At 36.6% G+C, this 18,639-nt stretch overlaps 1 protein-coding gene across 2 annotated transcripts; it reads right to left on the minus strand.

The window, feature by feature from the left end:
- Positions 1 to 3,955: 3,955 nt before the first annotated feature.
- Positions 3,956 to 18,219, minus strand: LOC129269328 (uncharacterized). Of its 2 annotated transcripts, none has more exons than XM_054906822.2 (13): positions 18,116 to 18,219; positions 14,290 to 15,719; positions 13,727 to 13,857; positions 13,043 to 13,126; positions 11,790 to 11,926; positions 10,998 to 11,126; positions 10,322 to 10,416; positions 9,736 to 9,868; positions 8,904 to 9,341; positions 8,450 to 8,558; positions 7,919 to 8,031; positions 6,625 to 6,700; positions 3,956 to 6,002 (listed from the first exon to the last, which is right to left on the minus strand). In XM_054906822.2, the coding sequence occupies exons 2-13, from the start codon at positions 15,708 to 15,710 to the stop codon at positions 5,620 to 5,622; spliced, it is 3,249 nt and encodes a 1,082-aa protein (XP_054762797.2). In that variant the 5' UTR covers positions 15,711 to 15,719; positions 18,116 to 18,219; the 3' UTR covers positions 3,956 to 5,619. The 2 variants fall into 2 exon arrangements, with proteins under 2 accessions (XP_054762797.2, XP_063961704.1); XM_064105634.1 differs by lacking the exon at positions 18,116 to 18,219 and adding an exon at positions 16,285 to 16,365.
- Positions 18,220 to 18,639: the final 420 nt, after the last annotated feature.

Raw genomic sequence — 18,639 nt, forward strand, 5'->3', positions numbered from 1 at the left:
GAATGGAACGACTATTGTATTGCTCTGTCTATCAAAGTATGATTTCTTTTCAGAGAAGTATAGAAAGAAGGATTGTTGATGAAATCTAATTGATTTTAAGGACTCCAAATGAGAAAGAATCAACTTCATTCAATCTCAGAAACTGATTTGATTTGTAATAGGGCAGCTCCCCTTGGTATAATTCTTGTCTCAAGAAAAGTTATCTATAGTTTAGCTATGAAGCACCCTCTGGATTGCAAGTCTATATCAATTTAGCACAAATTCATCACAATTTCAATAGAGTACAAATTAATCAAGATCAGTAGCGATGTGTTTATTCAACTATTATCACCTCATATATTTAATTAAGGCATTCCTACTCAAGAACTTGGCTTTATTTAATAAGCTGTAACGCGCCATTCTGGGAAAAGCGCTATATAAAAATTGGCTATTATTATTATTATTATTTATTAAAATTCACTGCTTTTATTTTAGTTAAAGGCCAAGTCCACCATAACTATGAGTTGATTTAAATAATGAGAGAAAAAAAAACCCATATGTAACACTGAAATTTCATCAAAATGGAGTCAGTGATTGTAATGTTTGTTCAAACGTACGTGTACCTGTGTATGTCATAATTATGTACCCGACAATCTCTTGTTTGGAGATCCTAATTCCTAATTGGTTGTTATGATATAGATTTCAAAAGTGGATGATTGTTGGATGGACACAAGTACTAATTGGCATTCTTTCTGCCAATGCTAGTTGAATCCTTCCGTCATCCCTCTGTCATTGACAAGTTAGGGTTTGAAAATCGAGAGCAACGCACAAGATAATGGGTGTCCTGAGGTGAAAGAGAATTATTTTGTAAATTCTATATTTTTATATTAATATCATAAAGATTCAACGTGTAAAATGTTATTTATTTTTTAACCAATGATATTTGCCTATTTAATAAGTGTGTTCATGAATGTTAGGTAGTGTTCAGACTTGTGTGCAGAAGACAAGATTTTGTATTTATGGTAAGAAAATGTCTGAATGAATTGATGATTAGAACCGTAGGATAATTTTTTAAATTATACATTTGCTATTTAATATGCCTCTGTTTAAAACTATATGTTGGGGTAAACAAAATTATAGTTCCAACATTCCAATGAAGTTGCCTATTTAAGGAATATTTATATATGGGCATTCTGAATGATTTGTAATATGTTTGACAAACTATTTCACCTTTCAGTTTAACAATGTAGCTTTAATATTAAAGATATGGTGTAGGTGCTTGATCACCTGTGATGATTTTTAAAGATTTGTTGCATGTAGCATATATGCAATCAAGTTTATGGTATTAAGTCTGTGGAGGTTGTAAGATCTCCGGACAACAGGTGTAGCGGTGTAGCGGTTCTGAGTCTCGCCTTGTAATCAGAGGGTTGTGTGTTCGAATCCCACCATGGTCTAGCGTCCTTTGGCAAGGCGACAATCCACACTTTGCCACTCTCACCCAGGTGCTAATTGGGTACCGGTAGGAAACAACCGTCATTGTGGTTGGTTTAGCTGGCTGCTTGAAATGCTATGAATCCAGTGACCGGGTAATAATAATTGTGAAGCGCTTTGAACAGTCGTAGATTGATAAAGCGCTATATAAATGCCAATTATTATTAATTATTAACAGGATATATGTTATGTAAAGCAAGCCTTTAAGTGGCTGAAAAGATAAGGACTATCAGCATTGAATATCAATATACCCCACTCTCTGTCCTACATTAACATTTTTCTTCATTGTATATATCTCCTTTGGTTAATAGTGCAGGTCACTTCATATAACATGTGTTACCATTAGGACCTATTGTATACCTAAAACTGTAGATCAGCATTTCAGTGTGTGATTTTATGTTTGAAATATGCGATGGCATTGTTTTATGCATTATTGAAACTACTATGTGTCTTACGTTGCAGTACGTTTGTGATATTATTAGTCAGTTAGGATTATATTGTTTTTATTTATGATTCCATGCTATGCTTATGTGACAGTTGCTCAGTGGAAAATTTTTACTTATTGAGGACTTTTGTCTTTCTCTCATAATTCATAATATGCTATTGGTTGATCTTGTAAGCAGTGGGAGAAAAGAAAATTAAGCATTAATGGCATACATTTATGCTTGAAAATGAATTCCCCATTATCTTTCTGTTCAAAATTATGTAATGTCACAGGAAAAACAAATCAAGAAGTTCTTTTAAATCACTTCAAATGAATGCACAACAATATCTAATAATCCTCATGGATAAGTCTGTGAAAAGGTATGGAAATTATAACTGAAGTTGGTGTAGCTTTGCTTTTTGAGGTATGTCTCAATTGACAAATGAGTAATGAAGGTGAATTTCATTTTACTGTTTTTAGTGTGCATTGCATCTTGGGATTTTTCTTGTGGACTTCTGATGCTCTCTTTCTGTAATCTCTGCCAAAATTGTCGTAAGACAACTTTATAAAGATCTAGAATTTCTGAATCTGTGTTGTATCCCAAAATGATCAAACTGCGGCTCAACGGTGCCAATGATCTCCAAGGTAAGCAGGGGAAGAATACAAGAGAGAGGGAGAGTTAACCCTAAATCTCCCGGGGTATTTTGATTGTTGTCATTCCCGGGGGGGGGGGCATTATGGCCCCCCCTTAAGATCTCGGCCGCCAATCGCGCGAGCGACACAAAAATTTGCACGCTGGTAGTGTGCGATGTAATCTACAAGGCTGTATGGTAAAATTTTCCAAAATAATGAAATTTTATTTTATATGAATTAATTATGCTAATTTATGCATAAATCATACTTTTTGCTCTAATTATTCACTAAATAAAGCTCCTAGAATGCTACTTTTTGGTAAAAATATTCTTTGTAGCATTCTTAACAATCACAATTTAAAAAAAGTTCGGTTTGGAAATAAATTTCTTATGTATTTTATTGTTTTATGAATTTCTTATGTATTTCCTTGTTTTTTTACTTTTTGTTTTTTATTGTTTTTTCAATGGAAATCGTTCCAGACTTAATTCTGATCATAAACAATGCAAAATTGATTAAGTTTAATCAGTAAAAGTAGAAATTATGATACATTTATGAATTTTGGCTAAATACACAATTTGCATTGGATTTGTACATGAAATCACGTTTATGAGCAATTTTGGGTCCGACATGCACTTACATAATGTTGCGTAATGTCGTAACCGCGTACCCGGGCGTCACAAATTTGGTCTCAAAATTTGCGCGAGACTTGAAAGCAAAAAGTCAGTGAGCGGCAAGGTCAAAAAATTTCGCGCAGCAGATATATCGCGAAAATTGTCGAGGGGGGGGGCCATTATGGCCCCCCCCCCCCGGGAGAATTAGGGTTAAGAGAATCAATAAGGTTTTTTTTATGAGTTAATAGGCAAGAATGAAAGCTCCATTATTTTGTGTCTGCTTTGAAGAATCACTGTGAATGCAACTCGCATCGCAATGTATATGGATCTAGCTGTTTTATAAATTGTTAGTATTATATTTACAGTTCCATACATAAGATTGTTTGAAAAAATATTATGTACATGTATGTCCCTACGTTTTAATCGACTAATGATGTAGTCTGTTAAAATAATTTAGAGTTCTTGTTTTACTAGTGAAACGAGAGGCTGAGCAATAATAACATACAAATGATATATAATTGTATTTGCTATGTTTTGTACACTGCAATTTACATGCAATGTGTATGATATTACAAATATGAATGGTATTAAATTGTCATTTTGACATGAATAAAAGGTCAAAACTCAAAAGTAAGTGTAACTGAAATTTGTTTTCATTTGCACGACTAGGATGTACATGTATAGAACATATAGTGAATTGTGTTTGATTTTGGAATGGGTACTCCATCTTCGGCAGTGGCTTATTGTGCCATTACCAAAACTAAAAAGTCGACACCTGTCAAAATGCATACAAAGAACACACAACAAAAGCCTAATGTACCTTTTCTGACTTTGTTTACTTGTAAAATTACCTTTCATTAAAGGAACTATTCAACCATGGAAAGGGACATCCTTTCCCATATCAATTGAAGCAAGTATAGAGAATACAAAGAACATGATAAATCTTAAAGGATCTAAACAAACTAAAAAGAAATCATTGTCTTGGACATCTTTTGCGTGTAGCTTTTCACCATTGCATTTTATGTGAAACACAATTTGACAATGATCATGATCCACAAATGAGGAGTTGCATATTGTGAAAAACACCAATCAACAGCATATCAATTGATGAAATATTGTTTGAAGTCAAAGCAATGTGAACAAATTCCATTAAAGGAGAATAAAACCGTGGGAACAACTTAGCTTGTGTGAAAACAGCAAGACAATAATAAAGCTATGAGCATTCAATCCTCCCATTGGCAATGGGAACAACGATGTGTGATGTTGCACTTGTACAATTCCCCAATTACTTTTCTACATATTTACTTAAAGGGGAATCCAGCCTTGGCCATAAAATGTTATGTTGGGAAGGAGAAAAATAAATTGAACAGAATGGTGAAAGTTTGAAAGAAATCGAACAAGCAATTAGAAAGTTATAGCTGCTTTAAAATTGAGATCACTAATACTATGTAGATTTCAAATTGGCAACTGGGTAAGTAAATTATGACAAGGGGCAAGGACAACTTTCCCATAGGCCATGTACTTTATTATCAGGGATTTGTGGTTTTCTCCTAAGTACCCATTCCCCTGGGGCAGTAATCTATATATAACCCAAGGTAGTATATTGTTTTATGTCCTCATGAAAGAAAAATATAATTTGAAATAAAACTTTTGGGAAAAATGACATTTTAGCAATAAAATGTATTGGAGTACATGGAAGAGTAGTCCTTGCCTTACATCACTATGACATCCCATATGCGGCCAATTTGAAGTCTCCATGGGTATAGTGATTACCTATATTACCAACTTTTAAAAATTCATAACTTTCTTGTTGTTTGTCCGATATTGTTCAAACCTTCACCTATCAAATTGTCTGATTTTTCTTTTCCTTATAAAATTAAGTTTCTATTTGGGTTGGATTCCCCTTTAAATTGTCACTTTTATCAAGTCTATCCATAGATCAGGTGCTTTGTTTTCATGGAAAGACATGTTATAGGGGTTCCATTAAAAAAATAGACAAAATATTTGAACTATCAGAAGAATGAGCAAAAATAGATATTTTGGGATATATTTTCACTGTACACAGGGGAGGGTTGTACTTCTACGACATCACAAATCTTGTTCGCATTGCCAGTGGGCGGATCTCAGCGCATTAGTGATTTCGACATTCAAATGCTCATGACTTTCTTCTTTTCTCCAATTGCCATCAAACTTCCTTTGATTTTTCTCATTCCATATTTGTTCCAAGGTTTCATTCTCCTTTAATCATAAAAATAAATCTGACACATGAATCTTGAAGTAGCAACTAACAACTTGGTTCCTACAGAACTATTGTTCTGATTACAGTATATACACATCTACACAATATTTTACAAAATATATGTTACAATACAAAACATACATTCAGTTCTTGGGGTTTTTGTGCTACGCATAGTATGTTACTCGAGTTCTAGATGAGCAAGAGGGTCGTGGACACTGCTCGCAGGATGCAATATCCTGTTGCTAGGATCGACCGCCCTGTTGCTGCTGTGGAGGCAAGCCTTGCTGGGGTGGTAGACCTTGTTGCTGGGGCATCCCCTGTTGTGGAAGTGGTGCGTGATTTGGGTGTGCCAGCAACCCCTGAGGTTGTGGTGGAATGCCTTGTTGTTGGGGTGGCATTGGCAGTACACCTTGTGGTGGTATACCCTGTTGCTGAGGTGGTCCCCCTTGCTGTGGTAGTGGTAGAGATGGTTGGAGCTGTGGTGTTTCCTGTAGCAGCAATGGAAGTGGTGGGACACTTCCTTGTAGTTGTAATGGGGTAAGCCCCCTTGTGAAGTTTGATGGTGGTGGAGGCGGTACAGGGGGAGGGAGACCCCCAGCAGAACAGGTTGGACAAAGCCAATTTCCTGGGTTTTTTTTTTAAGAGATGGAAGAAATGGAGAGATAAGTGTCATTATGCTGGTGCTGGTCTGATCACCTTTACAATTTTGGCTATATATTTAAATAGATTAAAACACTGATTTCAGACAAAAAAATCCCATCATTTCTCTTGGGAATTACTGTTTTTAATAATAATAATAATAATTGGCATTTATATAGCGTTTTATCAATCTACGCTGTTCAAAGCGCTTAACAATTATTATTACCTGGTCACTGGATTCATAGCATTTCAAGCAGCCTGTTAGGCGCACACTTGCTAAACCAACCACAATGACGGTTGTTTCCTACCGGTACCCAATTAGCACCTGGGTGAGAGTGGCAAAGTGTGGATTGACGCCTTGCCAAAGGACGCTAGGCCATGGTGGGATTCGAACACACAACCCTTTGATTACAAGGCGAGAGTCAGAACCGCTACACCACGACGCTTCCATGCTTTTATAGTAAGAAAGACATTCATCTTCTTCTGTTTATCCTTAATTAAATTCGATTTTAATCCATTATGTCTCCTTTTTTGCTATTAATCTCAAAATTTCTCAAAAACTGTAATTTTTCATTAAAAAGAATTGCAGGAAAAAGGATTATTTTTACCTGTTGGTATATCTGTGAGTCCAACACAGAAGGTATGGTATCCTCTATCACACTTATCACAAAACATCATCTTATCCTGTAAAGAGGAACAAATAATAATAATTAAAAAAAGATGGAACATATGAAATGTAATTCAAGGACAAGGTATGTTTGAAAAAAAAGCAAAATAATCCTGAATTATCAATCAAGATATACTAGTATGCAGAAGAGTCTTAGGAAACTGAAAATGTAATGGTTTAATGCAAGGGAAAGCGTGGAGAATATAGTGCTACTTGTGTCACACCATAAGTCTTAGTGAAGGCAATTAGCGTATTACTCGTATCTCCTATCCATCCAGGATCCCATTCCCTTGTTTTGAATGTCATCATACCTCAGAGTTGGATCACCATACATTGAGCAGGTCTTAGGTATAGGTTACTACTGAGTATACATGTATACATGTATACATACGCGGCCGTCACATGGCAAAACGGTGAATCTTAAAATTTTGACTTTTTCAGGTTTTGACACTTGGTGGGGTTTTTCAGTGAGCTCTTTTCATTTATCTTACTCTCATAATTACAGGTATTTTAGTTTTCAAGATAGCATGGGCTATGTACAGTACTTTTTTCAAATTTGCCAACTCGTTTGAAGGTAAAAGGATGTATCTTACAGATACACTCCAAAAATGTCACAGTAGAGCGCAATGTTCTTTGGTAAAAAGATGTATCTGTTAGTTACACTTTTCTTCCATCAAATGATTGAGCGCACCCAACTTCGTGAAATATGGCACAAGGATGTATCTGCAACATACATATTTTTACAATAATCAGTGAGCCTCGAACTTCATAGACTAGTTGATGGCAAAAAAATGTATCTACAACAACTACAATGTATCTACTACAACAACGTAGGACTAATGTGGACAGTTGGATATTTTGGCTAAATTCTCTATCTACATAAAAACAGTTATTTTGATGAAAAACAAAAGTTAAATGTTAAAAAAACTGTGAAGGAAGATGAATTTAATGACATTCTTATAAATCTAACTAAATTCATCACTGGGAAATTTGGGAAATTTTCTTTTGAAGAAAGACAAAAGCTGTAACTTCAAAGTGATTTTTCTTAGAATGTGCATTTTGCAGATACAACGTTTTGCCATGCAACGGCCGAGCAGGTCTTGCACTCCATACACTGCCAGGGGTACAACCAACTCATCGTTCATACCCCCTATCCATCCCCTATTACCTCCTCAACATTCTTATCCCCTATCCCCATCCCCTATTACCTCCCCTCCTATCTAATATCATCATACCTCATGTGTAGGATCACCACATTGTGAACAGGTCTTGCATTCCATACACTGCCAAGGGTAGGTCTTAATGGTTGCTACCAACTCATCATTCATATCCAAACATGACGGGTGACCTACGGAGGTTAAAAAAATATATATATATAAAATGTAAGGACATTAACAGGAAAAGCAATCTTTTTGTAAAGAAGTGTCACATCATCTTGTCAAGTGTTGTAGAGATGGCATGAGCAAGCTAGCTGTTGCTTCCTTCCAGTCGTATTATGCATGAAAGTAAAAGTAGGAAGGAATTCCCTGAATGACATATGCAAGCAAAAGCATATCGATATGAAAGGGCATAGATTATTCTACACCTCAAATGTATTTTAAGTCACACAGCTATAGGGTCATATACAATAATGTATACATACTTAAGATACAGATAATGAACATTGAATATTAACATAAGTAGGAATCTTTCATTTTCAAGTCGTCATGTTGATAAGTGAGAATCCCTTCATAAGTCGATACCAGAACTAGGGTGATGATACATACCACTGTTATCACACTGTGAGCAGTGAACCAGATTCTCTGAAACTCCCTTGGTGTTACTTCGTCTGTCTTTCAAACATAAGCCGCAGATAGCAGTAGGCTTGATCTTGGGCTGGAAGATGGCAGAGAGAAAGAAGAAGATTGTTAAGAGTGACACCAATAAAGAGATGGGAAGCAATGTCTGAACCTAGCCCTTTCAGATTTGGGTAAATCTTGAATTTTGTTTATTTTCATGAAGTACTCCACAGACCGAGGTATCCTACTTTTAGGATTTAGCCGTTTAAGTAAACTTTATCCTGAACTGATGAGACCAACCAAAGAAGAAAAAAAAGAAAATTTAAGAATGTTCTCAAATAGAGACATTGATCTTTGAGCAGTCTATCTCAAAATACCATAGTAAGGGAAAGCATCCCAAAAGAAACAGGTCATTTTTATGAACATTCCCTGTGGCATGTACCTGATAAGGTCTTGGAGCAGTTGGTACCACTGCTTCCATACTCTGCTGCAGAGCCTCAGGACCAGGTAGTCTCACCATGTCACTGTCCCCACTGCCACCAGACTCTGGCCCTGGCTGGACTATGATCGGTCCTGCCCTCGGTCTCAAGATGGTAGGTCCTGATGGTGACTTGGATGCTGCTGGCGTAGAACTCACAGGAGGCGGCTGCTGCTCTTCTTGTTTCTGTGGTGGAGGTGGCTTCTGTTGCTTTGGGCGTGGTGCTTGCCGTTGCGGTTTTGGTTTCTCCTGCTGCTGCTGTACTGGTTGGAGTGGTTGATTCAGTAACTGTTGCAGACGTTGCTCTTGTTGCTGCCGCTGTTGATGCTCATTCAGTGGTTGACTGGTGACAGATTTGCTCTTTTCCTTATCCTTGTCTCTATCCTCATTTTTGGTTAATTCCTTTGAGGTCAAAATGAGAAAAATTATAAACTGCATCCATGCAGCTTGTTCCCTAATGTTATTCAGTACTCGTAACCCTATATAGCCCTGGGGAGGGGGTATTTAGCCCCCTTCGTCCTGGCATTTTTTCTCGATAAATTGGTAACATGAACAAATTTGCAATCTACAATTACAATGGTTACAATTAAGATTGAAGGAATTCATAAGTGTCTTAAGAAAAAAAAATAATGAAAATGATTTTGATGTTCTGTATTAATTTAATAAGGGTGTTTTAATAGGCCAGGTAAATTCTGATACAATCCTATATGGTTGGGGGTGACAAGAAGAGAATGATTGGGGCATTCATGGTACTACTGGGGTTAATTAACACTCCTAATGAAAAAACGCTACTTACAGCCATGATATCAAGATCATCATCTCCCTCTTCCTCCTCCACTTCAGGACCATAGTCAGTCTTTCTCCTGATCGCCATTGGACCATAGATGGCAGTGTTCAATGGCAAATAATTCAGTTCATCAGCTGAGTAACTATGACAAGAACAATGTGATGATAAATGGTGATGGTATATGGATGAATAGTTTCTTATGCCTGCTTTCAGAATATCATTTCTCGCTGGCTAGAATGATAAGTTTTAACAGTTGGACAAAAATATGAGGCAGGTAAGGAAATGTTTAACATCTTCCCAGGACCAGCCTCAATAACAAAAATACATTACTTTCATGAACAGACACACTATCTGCAGTAGTCTTGATACTGACCTGGGAAGAATGTTACAGGATAGGTACGAATCTCTGTATCCTTTTTATAATTACACCTCTTCCATACAATATTATATTGCTCTCATGAACCGACTTACTATCTGCCGTAGTCTTGATACTGACCTGGGAAGAATGTTACAGGATAGGCACGAATCTCTGTATCCTTTTTATCATGACACCTCTACCCATACAAAATATCAATGTCGTTATTATCAGACTTACTATCTACAGTAGTCCTGGTACTGGCCAGGGATGACCGCTACAGGATAGGCACCGATCTTTGTATCCTCTTTACTCAACTTCTTCATCTGGAGTTGCTAAAAAAAAAGAAAATGAAAATACTCATAATTTCGACTGCTCCTAAATGTGTTGGTTGGTATTCTGCGAGGAGAAAGAAGAACCCAACATACATTATCCATTATCCTCAAGAAAAACTTTCAGTTTGCAAGAATTTTGAATTGATCAACCAGACTGATTGTAGTATTTCTATACTTTGTTACAAAAAAGAAGGGCGTTTTGATAAACATGTACTCTAAAGAGTTTGATATCCCCCCCCCCCCGGAAAAAAAAATATTTTAAGATCTATCAACAGCTTAGCATCATATAAATGAAGAACAATGTGTAATGTGATCTTACCTACAGTCTCCAGTAACTGCAGCAAGAAGAAATTTTGAAGAAAGTATTTAAAATCAAGATGAATTCTGATATCATCATAAATCTTGATGTCTTAAGTTCTGACATATTCTGACCAAACAAGCCAAATATTATGAAACAATGCTACCAGCTAAAAAACCTAGTATAATAGAAATCACTAACACAGATAAGCACATATGGGCTAATGCACTGATCATAACTTTGAAAAAGACCAAGCTGACAGCGTGCCATCATGCTAACTCACCATTGTTTGTAGGTCAAAGTAGTACTGTCTTTCTTCTCTCTTCTCTCTCATCAAGAGTGCGTTGAACTCTGCGGCTTGTTTGGCAGCCTTCTTGATGTATTCTTTGATCTTACTTGCATCCATTGTTGGCTGTTAAAAGTAGAGTAATTAATATAAAACAAAATAAAGTTACCTTTAGTACATACAACCATTAATATTCACAAATCTTTGATTACAAAGACATTCCATTTATACTGAATACTAACAAGTATATGTATTTGATGGAAATGCTTAAAATGCCCTCTTGAGCAGAATGCTTTCCATGTAAGTTCCATTGAATGTCCCTTCAGCCATGCCTTTCAGATAATTCATATGAAACATTATTACATTTATATGCCCATATTTGGAAGTTGAATTGGTTGATTCAGCAATTATGGTCAATATGAACTTCATATTATTTACCTTTTGCATCTCTGGACATGGTAATAACTCAAATACCTTTTTTCCAAACAGTACTAAACATATCTTTGTTGCTTCATACAAAAAACCCTGCATTTGTTTACATTTTGTACGGGAACCTATTGAAAAGTGGATTAAAAGCATTGCTTTCCAAATTGAGGTTAAGAAATATGTTGAAAGACATTTTTCCACTTCTTGAATATCAGTCTGGTATCAAAACCTTTAACTTTGATCAAATTGGCTATAGTAGTGTTTGGAAGAGAGCTATTCATTCATGGAAAAATAAAGTATACATGGTAAAGATACATGTATTTCATTTCTATGTAATGAGGAGTATAAGGCCAAGGTCCTCACCGCTTCGTATCCTTTATGCTGATTACTGATATTCTGCCTCTGTTTTTCCTGGACCAATCGGGCGTACTCGGTGTATCTGTTAGGATAATCCTTCATCATCAGGTCATATACCTCATCTCCTCGTAGGGCAGTCAAACCTGGGAGGGAATACCAAAGTTGATATATACAAGCAATGCGCATCATCAAGGTATGATGATGTAGGAAGTAGGAAGAATTACATGCACAAGGTAAATTTGGAACAGTTCTAGCATGTCCGATGCAAAGCTGAGTGCGTTTGGACAGTTTCAGGGTTAAAAGTATGTTTTGATGCACATTCATAATGATGCTTGTTGTAGGTTTTATAAGAGAGCAAAGTTAATCCTTGTTATTTGATACACCATCCTCATCTCAAAACCATGAGCAGTCATTACACTTTTACTGGTCATTATTAAATCTACATATTAGCCACAGCAAATGACCTGTCACATGCGCACACACACACAACCAATCATATCATCGGGATCCACTTTTTCATCTTACAATACTGACTAAATGGTTTTTCAACAATGAACTTTCAAAATTGATGCTTCTGCCATTGTCAGTAGCAATGGATGACAAACCAAAGCTATTTTGATCCCTTAGTCTTGCATGTAACTTTAGTGAGCAAGGCAAAATAATAAAACATAAGGCAATGAACTTCTTGCAGTATAAATCATAAATCAATCATGACACACTTGAGGGAGATGGCTCCGTCTTACAAAGAGATACGATTGATCCAATTAATCGTAACTTTTTGGAAATCCATCAGTGTCATATTTTTTTCTACAGGAAATTTGCACAATGTCCTTGGTAAACAAAGAGAATACAGAATTGTCAAGAAAACAGTGAATGTATGAATATATGTAATTTCTAGAAAATATTTTGAGTAAACATGTATTTTAGATGTTGATGTTGCTGGCCTTCCATAGTTGCGATTGATTGGATCAATCCTTACTCTTTGTAAGATGGAGCCCTGGTCCGCCTTCTAGGACTGACAGGATTAAGGTATGACCAGGAGCCCATTGCAGAAAACGGTGCATCTAATTAAAACAAAATTGGGAAAGAATAATAAAATGCAAGTCCCAGTATGAGTGCTTCTCATTCAAGAAGCATGCTACTGAAATTAAAGAAACATTTCATTTTCAGGGTTGTTTTTGATAGCATCTCTTTCTGCCATACGCCCTGTCCTTCTAAATTCAAATTCATATCACTCAAAGAGTAGCACATATACCTACCAAGCGTAACCTGTTCCTCTGTGACCACACCCCTCTCTCGAAGAAATTCCTTCTCCTTGATATCCATTACCCGCCTCTCAAGATCTAAGGTATACATATATTGACAAAAAAATAGTTAACATACAGAGTTTGTGACCAAAATGAATTGAGGGTATTGAACCCTATCAATATTTAAAACATATTTGAAATTCAAGTACTACTGTAGTTTCAAATAGGAAATCTAAGAAGAAAACTGGGCCCCGTTTCACTAAGAATGTTATCCATCGAGATTACAACCTTCTCTTCTAAGCCCATGAGAAATTTGATTGTTTCTGAACAAAATTGTCACAGATTTATTTGTTTTACGAGTTTTATGAATCAGATCCGTGTTTGAAAAATTAGAATTATTTGAAAATTTAATGAAAGCGTGCCAAATGTCATGTAACTGGCAAATTTATAGAGTAGATGTCATGCAATTGATATTGAAACTATTGATGGCAGGTTCGAAATGAAAAGAAAGCCTGATTATCATGTTAGGTTAGGGCAATTGAGGCTAAAGGGTATCAGTCGTCATTATATGACACCCTCGAACACTCAAGAAGTTGACACACAGGAGAGTAGGATCAGTAAGCTGTATGAGTAATTCTATAATTTGGAATGTTACAGCATAGTAAAAAAACATACTGATACAATACACAAACTTACTTGGGTACTTGCGCTTGAAGGATTTGACTCCCAGGAACTCACTGATCTGTTCCTGGACAAAGTACCATTCGCCAGGATTGTCCTGTGGCCACTGGTACTCAAAGACATTCTCTGCAGGAAAATGGCCCAAACTGAAAAAAGAAGAAATCAAAATGTTTATGATTAATGTTATTTCCAGTTAAAAATACATCACTCTGAAATGCATGGATGATGGTAAGATCTCTTTATTTGGTTTGAGAGATGCTAGGTAGGATAACAATCTAATTATTTTTTTGGTTTATTATAAATAAAAAGGCTTTGTGCCTAAAATGCACCTCCTTATTCACTTTGAAAAGTTTCTTATCTAATAATCATATTTTAGGAAAAATAACAGGTCCACATAGAATATTGATAAACCTTATAAAAAACTAGACATTTGTTCTACTGTTATTTAAAAAAATGTTTTGAATGAAAGTACTGCACTGAATAACAAACAGACATGTCATTAAAATATGGAACACAACCAAGAAAGAAGCTTGAATGCATCTATTTTCTTTTGAAAATTTGTACAAAAAAAGACTTACTCATCATCACTCTGGATAGTAGGGGTACTTGTCCTGGACCTCTTGGGACTGGCCCTTGGGCTTTCATCTATCAGCTCCCGGACCCTCTTCACGGGCAATGGACTTCCTTGAAGGCTATCCCTGTAGTCAAGCTCTCCACTCTTGGCTGAAACAAAACTCTCCATGCTGCACTCATCATAAATCTTGGGAACCTTGTCAATGTTACAGTCATCAAGACTGTCCTTGGTGCCGAGTTCAGCCATGGAGTCCTGAGTGTTCCCATCTTCTGTTTCTATGATCTGGGTGTCCATGAGCTCTGGTTCCTGATCATTTTCAGCGCTCTGGGACTCCTTTTCTACACCGTCTGCGTTAGCCATTTCTTTATCACCTACAATGCCAGCATCACTAACAGCCAAAGCTGATTCATCATTGGGATCTTGATCTTCCTGAGAAGAACCTTCTTCTTTCGTTCCTTCTTGACTGAATTCTGAGACAAGAGAATCACTGATTAAGTTGGCTACTACATTTTCTGTGCTGCTCTCACATGGGACTGGTGATCTGCTGCTTTCCTTATCACTAGGCTCTGCCTGATGACTTTCCAAATTTCCTTCATTGGGAGTGGAATCACCATGTACTTGACAGCTTCCTCCACTGGTCTCGTCCTTATCAGGCTCACTTGTTTGTCCTACAGCCATCTCTGAGAGAGCAGCATTTTCAATTATGTCAACAGAGTCTTTATCTGCATCTTCACTAGATTCCTTCTTCTCAGAAGAACCATTGCTTCCAATTTGAATACCTTCACCTAGATTTGTGTCACCATCTGTACATTCCATACCTTCTTCTTCAAGCTCTTGGTTTCCTCCATCGATACCTTGCCTCACAACTTCACCAGGAGTCTCCACACTCTTTTCACCAACAGATGCCTCTTCTGAATGTTCTTGGATGGAAATGTCAATTTGGTTTTCATTTTCAGATGAAAATGCTGCACTTTGTGTTGCTGAATCAACTCCTGGACCATCCTTTACAACTTCCTTTTGAACTTGGTCAGGTACTTCCTGGGTTTCTGGAGCACTCTGCACAACACTCCCATTTCCTGACTTTTCCAAAATTTTCTCTATCGAAAGGGGCACTCCTTCTTGACCTCCAGAATTCTCCACAGAAGATACATCAGTCTTTCTTGTCAGATTTTGCTTTTGTTGTAGCGATCCTTCGAGAGGCTCAACCAATTTTTCTGGTAACCCTGTTTCAGGTTGTGTTAACCCGAGCTCTAAAGATCCTTCTCCAAGAGGTTCTTTTGCAGTTGTGCTTACAGGCGCACTGCCAGCTTCCAAAGTGTCACTTTTGTCATCAGGTGATGGTTGATCTTGGCTGCTACTCTCCATCTCCGGACTCCTCTCACCCGGTGACAAAGCAACATGGGGAAATTCAGTTGTGGAATCCATAATTGAAACCTGCAAAAGTAATGAAATTCCTAATGAATGGGAATAAATACCATACCGGTACTAAAAATTACTTTAAATAAGGGTCAAATCATAAACTGTATTGACATTTAACTATTAAGGCATGCTCTGATATAAATTCATTCAAGAGGCTCCGAAACCATATTTTATTATATCTTTGGTGGCCTAGTATCCAAAGATGGTGGCCTGAAAATACAAAAATGTTCATTTTTTTCCAAATGAATTATCAGCGGTATAAAGAGTCAGTTGTGAGATCTAATAAATCAATTAAAATTATCTTCTTTTGAAAATAATCCTCTCTGACTGTTCATTTGAAGAAAAAAATTGACATTTTTAATATAATTAAAAAAGGTTATCCTTTTGAATTTTAATGTTTTAAACGACTCCATAATTGATTGCAAATGCGATGGTCCACTAAAATCAGCTCAATTACAGCTGATGGTGTAAACAGGGGTGAGTAGAACCCCATCTTCTACATCCTTTTGTCATAATTATTTTAAAAGTAATGGAGTAGCTTTAGAATTCAATGTCATAATCCATTATGAGAACAACCTACCTAGCGCCAGATACTAACTGTAGTTTTAGAACGAGGCATCACACACCCTACACATCTGTAATCCATTCATGACATTGGATTCTAAAGGTAAGCCAAAGTAATTATTTTTGAAAAAATATAAATATATGAAAGTAAACACTATTAACAGAATTAGATTTTCAGCCATTTACACTTTTTAGGGCTGGATTCATGACAGGAAACAAGGAAAATCAGGGGGTAAAGGTTTAATTGTTTCCCAATCCCAACCGACATGCACACAATATAGGCACATGCCCTGGCTCCATGGAGAGTGAGCACACGTTGTGAGTGAATGATTTTTCTAGGAGCCTCCTAGCTCCTGGCACATGGCTGGCTAATAATAGTAGTAATATGTAGACAGGAATAACACTGGTTTCTGGGGATTTATTTAACAATTTCTGACATTTAACTGTCATCCCCAATTCCCCATTCACCGACGGTAGTACGTTAGTGCGAGCCCGCAATTCGGGCCTATAGTGTTTTGTCTAGATTTTTTTTTTTAGGTCTAAATGACATATCATTTTTGATGGCCCACATTTTTCTTTAGACTTTAAGCTTTCTTTTGATACTACTGATTTTCAAATAAAAACGCGAATTGGGCACGACCCTTGCGCAATAAATTTGCGTTAGTGATCGCAAATTTTGAGACGTTTACAAGAAAGGGCAAGGAGCAAGTCTATCACTGTAGTCAGTGTTTTGTCTAGATTTTTATTTATTTTTTAGGTCTATAAAGTGACATTATATTATCTTGAACAATGACCCACTATTTTCGTTGGACTCTAATCTTTCTTTTGATACTGCGCATATTCCAAGAAAATATCAAAAATATGTTACCAATGATTTATTCCTTATTTTTCAAATTTATTATAGGAGAGGAAAAACTGGCAGCCGTGTGTTGAGTTAAGGCTTTATGAAGGCTTTCCGATTAGACTAGAGTTTTCGATATCATGGCCAATCAATGCGAGCGACAAGTTCCAAACGCACACACATAGACAGCGCAACGTAGCAGCTCGAATCACGATATATGGCAACTGGTAAATACGTAAGGATGATGACGTCATTCAAGATGGCCGGCAAATTACAAAGACCGACTGTTTTGATCATCATTTGAAAGGAATTAGCGGTAACTGCGGTCTAAGTTAAAATATATCTTTTTTATTTTATATATTCATATTTGCGTGTCAAGTTGGATATTTCTTTTTTTGTTCATTTTATGTAGGCCCTACAAAAAAAGATCCGAAATCTGGTTTCCGCCGAATGTTAGATCTAAAGTTACTGCTAATACGTTGTCTTTACGTACGGGCCAACATCACTTCAGTCTATGTATTGGTGAGTGGAGCCAACGCAGTTCAGCGAACAACCAAACAATATTTTTTTAGTACAGACTACAGTCAGTACAGACTACAAAAGTCTACAGAGACTGACATGACTGAAGCTTTTGGTCTAAAATAATTGATGTCATGGATGTAGAGTTATTTGTTAAACTGCAGGGCGCCTTTTGGAAAGCAGTTTTGCATAACTGAAAGGGCCTATCCTGCAGTATAAAATAAATAAAATAAATAAATAAGTAAATAACAGCCGCTTGCCCGCCTCTTGAAATATCTTCTTCAACTTCAAGTTCTTGTTTTGTATCGGCTACATCCACCAACCATACATGTCCGTCAACGAGTGGGACTGTAGTGTAGTGAAGACTCCAAAATCAGCACGCCACAATATCCATTCATTCTTGATCAGTGATAATTCATAACAGCAATGAAAAAAGGCAATCAGTCTTCACTTTCATCTGACACGTGAAAATGTGAGTTATAATTACCTTAATCAGAGCAAAAGAACGACAAGTGTCGGCTTGATTCTTTGACTTCGGCGTCCCTTTGTTCCTTGGCGGTCAGGTATGGATGGCCAATTGCCAAAAGGGTCCAAATCAACAGTAACACATAAAATGAAGACAATCGCATACAGTACTTGGGTTCACATATAAAGAGAAAGTGGGAGAAAGTGCTGGAAATATATAGACAACCACAGAAATAAAGACAACTTCAGAAATGAAGGTTCACACAAAAATAGAGAGAGTGTTGGAAATATATAGACAACCACAAAAATAAAGACAACTTCAGAAATATAGGTTCACACAGAACTTTGTAGTGTTGGAAATAATATAGACAACTTAGAAATAGAGAAATAAAGAAGGTGTTGGAAACCAATAGACAACTTCAGAAATATAGACCACCACAAAATTAAATGAAACGAAAGTTGAAGTTGTCTTTATTTCTGTGGCTGTCTATATATTTCCAACACTTTCTATATTTCTGTGTGAACCTATATTTCTTCGATGGTCTT

This window comes from Lytechinus pictus, chromosome 10 (assembly GCF_037042905.1).
Source record: "Lytechinus pictus isolate F3 Inbred chromosome 10, Lp3.0, whole genome shotgun sequence".
NCBI classification, from domain to species: domain Eukaryota; kingdom Metazoa; phylum Echinodermata; class Echinoidea; order Temnopleuroida; family Toxopneustidae; genus Lytechinus; species Lytechinus pictus.

Bases quoted from the DNA above. Each gene is read 5' to 3' on its own strand.
- LOC129269328 (XM_054906822.2), bottom strand. From the start codon at position 15,710: ATGGATTCCACAACTGAATTTCCCCATGTTGCTTTGTCACCGGGTGAG. The intron at 11,927-13,042 runs GTAGGTATATGT...ATTCCCTCCCAG, and splicing joins AGAGGAACAGGTTACGCTTG to GTTTGACTGCCCTACGAGGA. The intron at 9,342-9,735 runs GTAAGTAGCGTT...TTGACCTCAAAG, and splicing joins ATGATCTTGATATCATGGCT to GAATTAACCAAAAATGAGGA.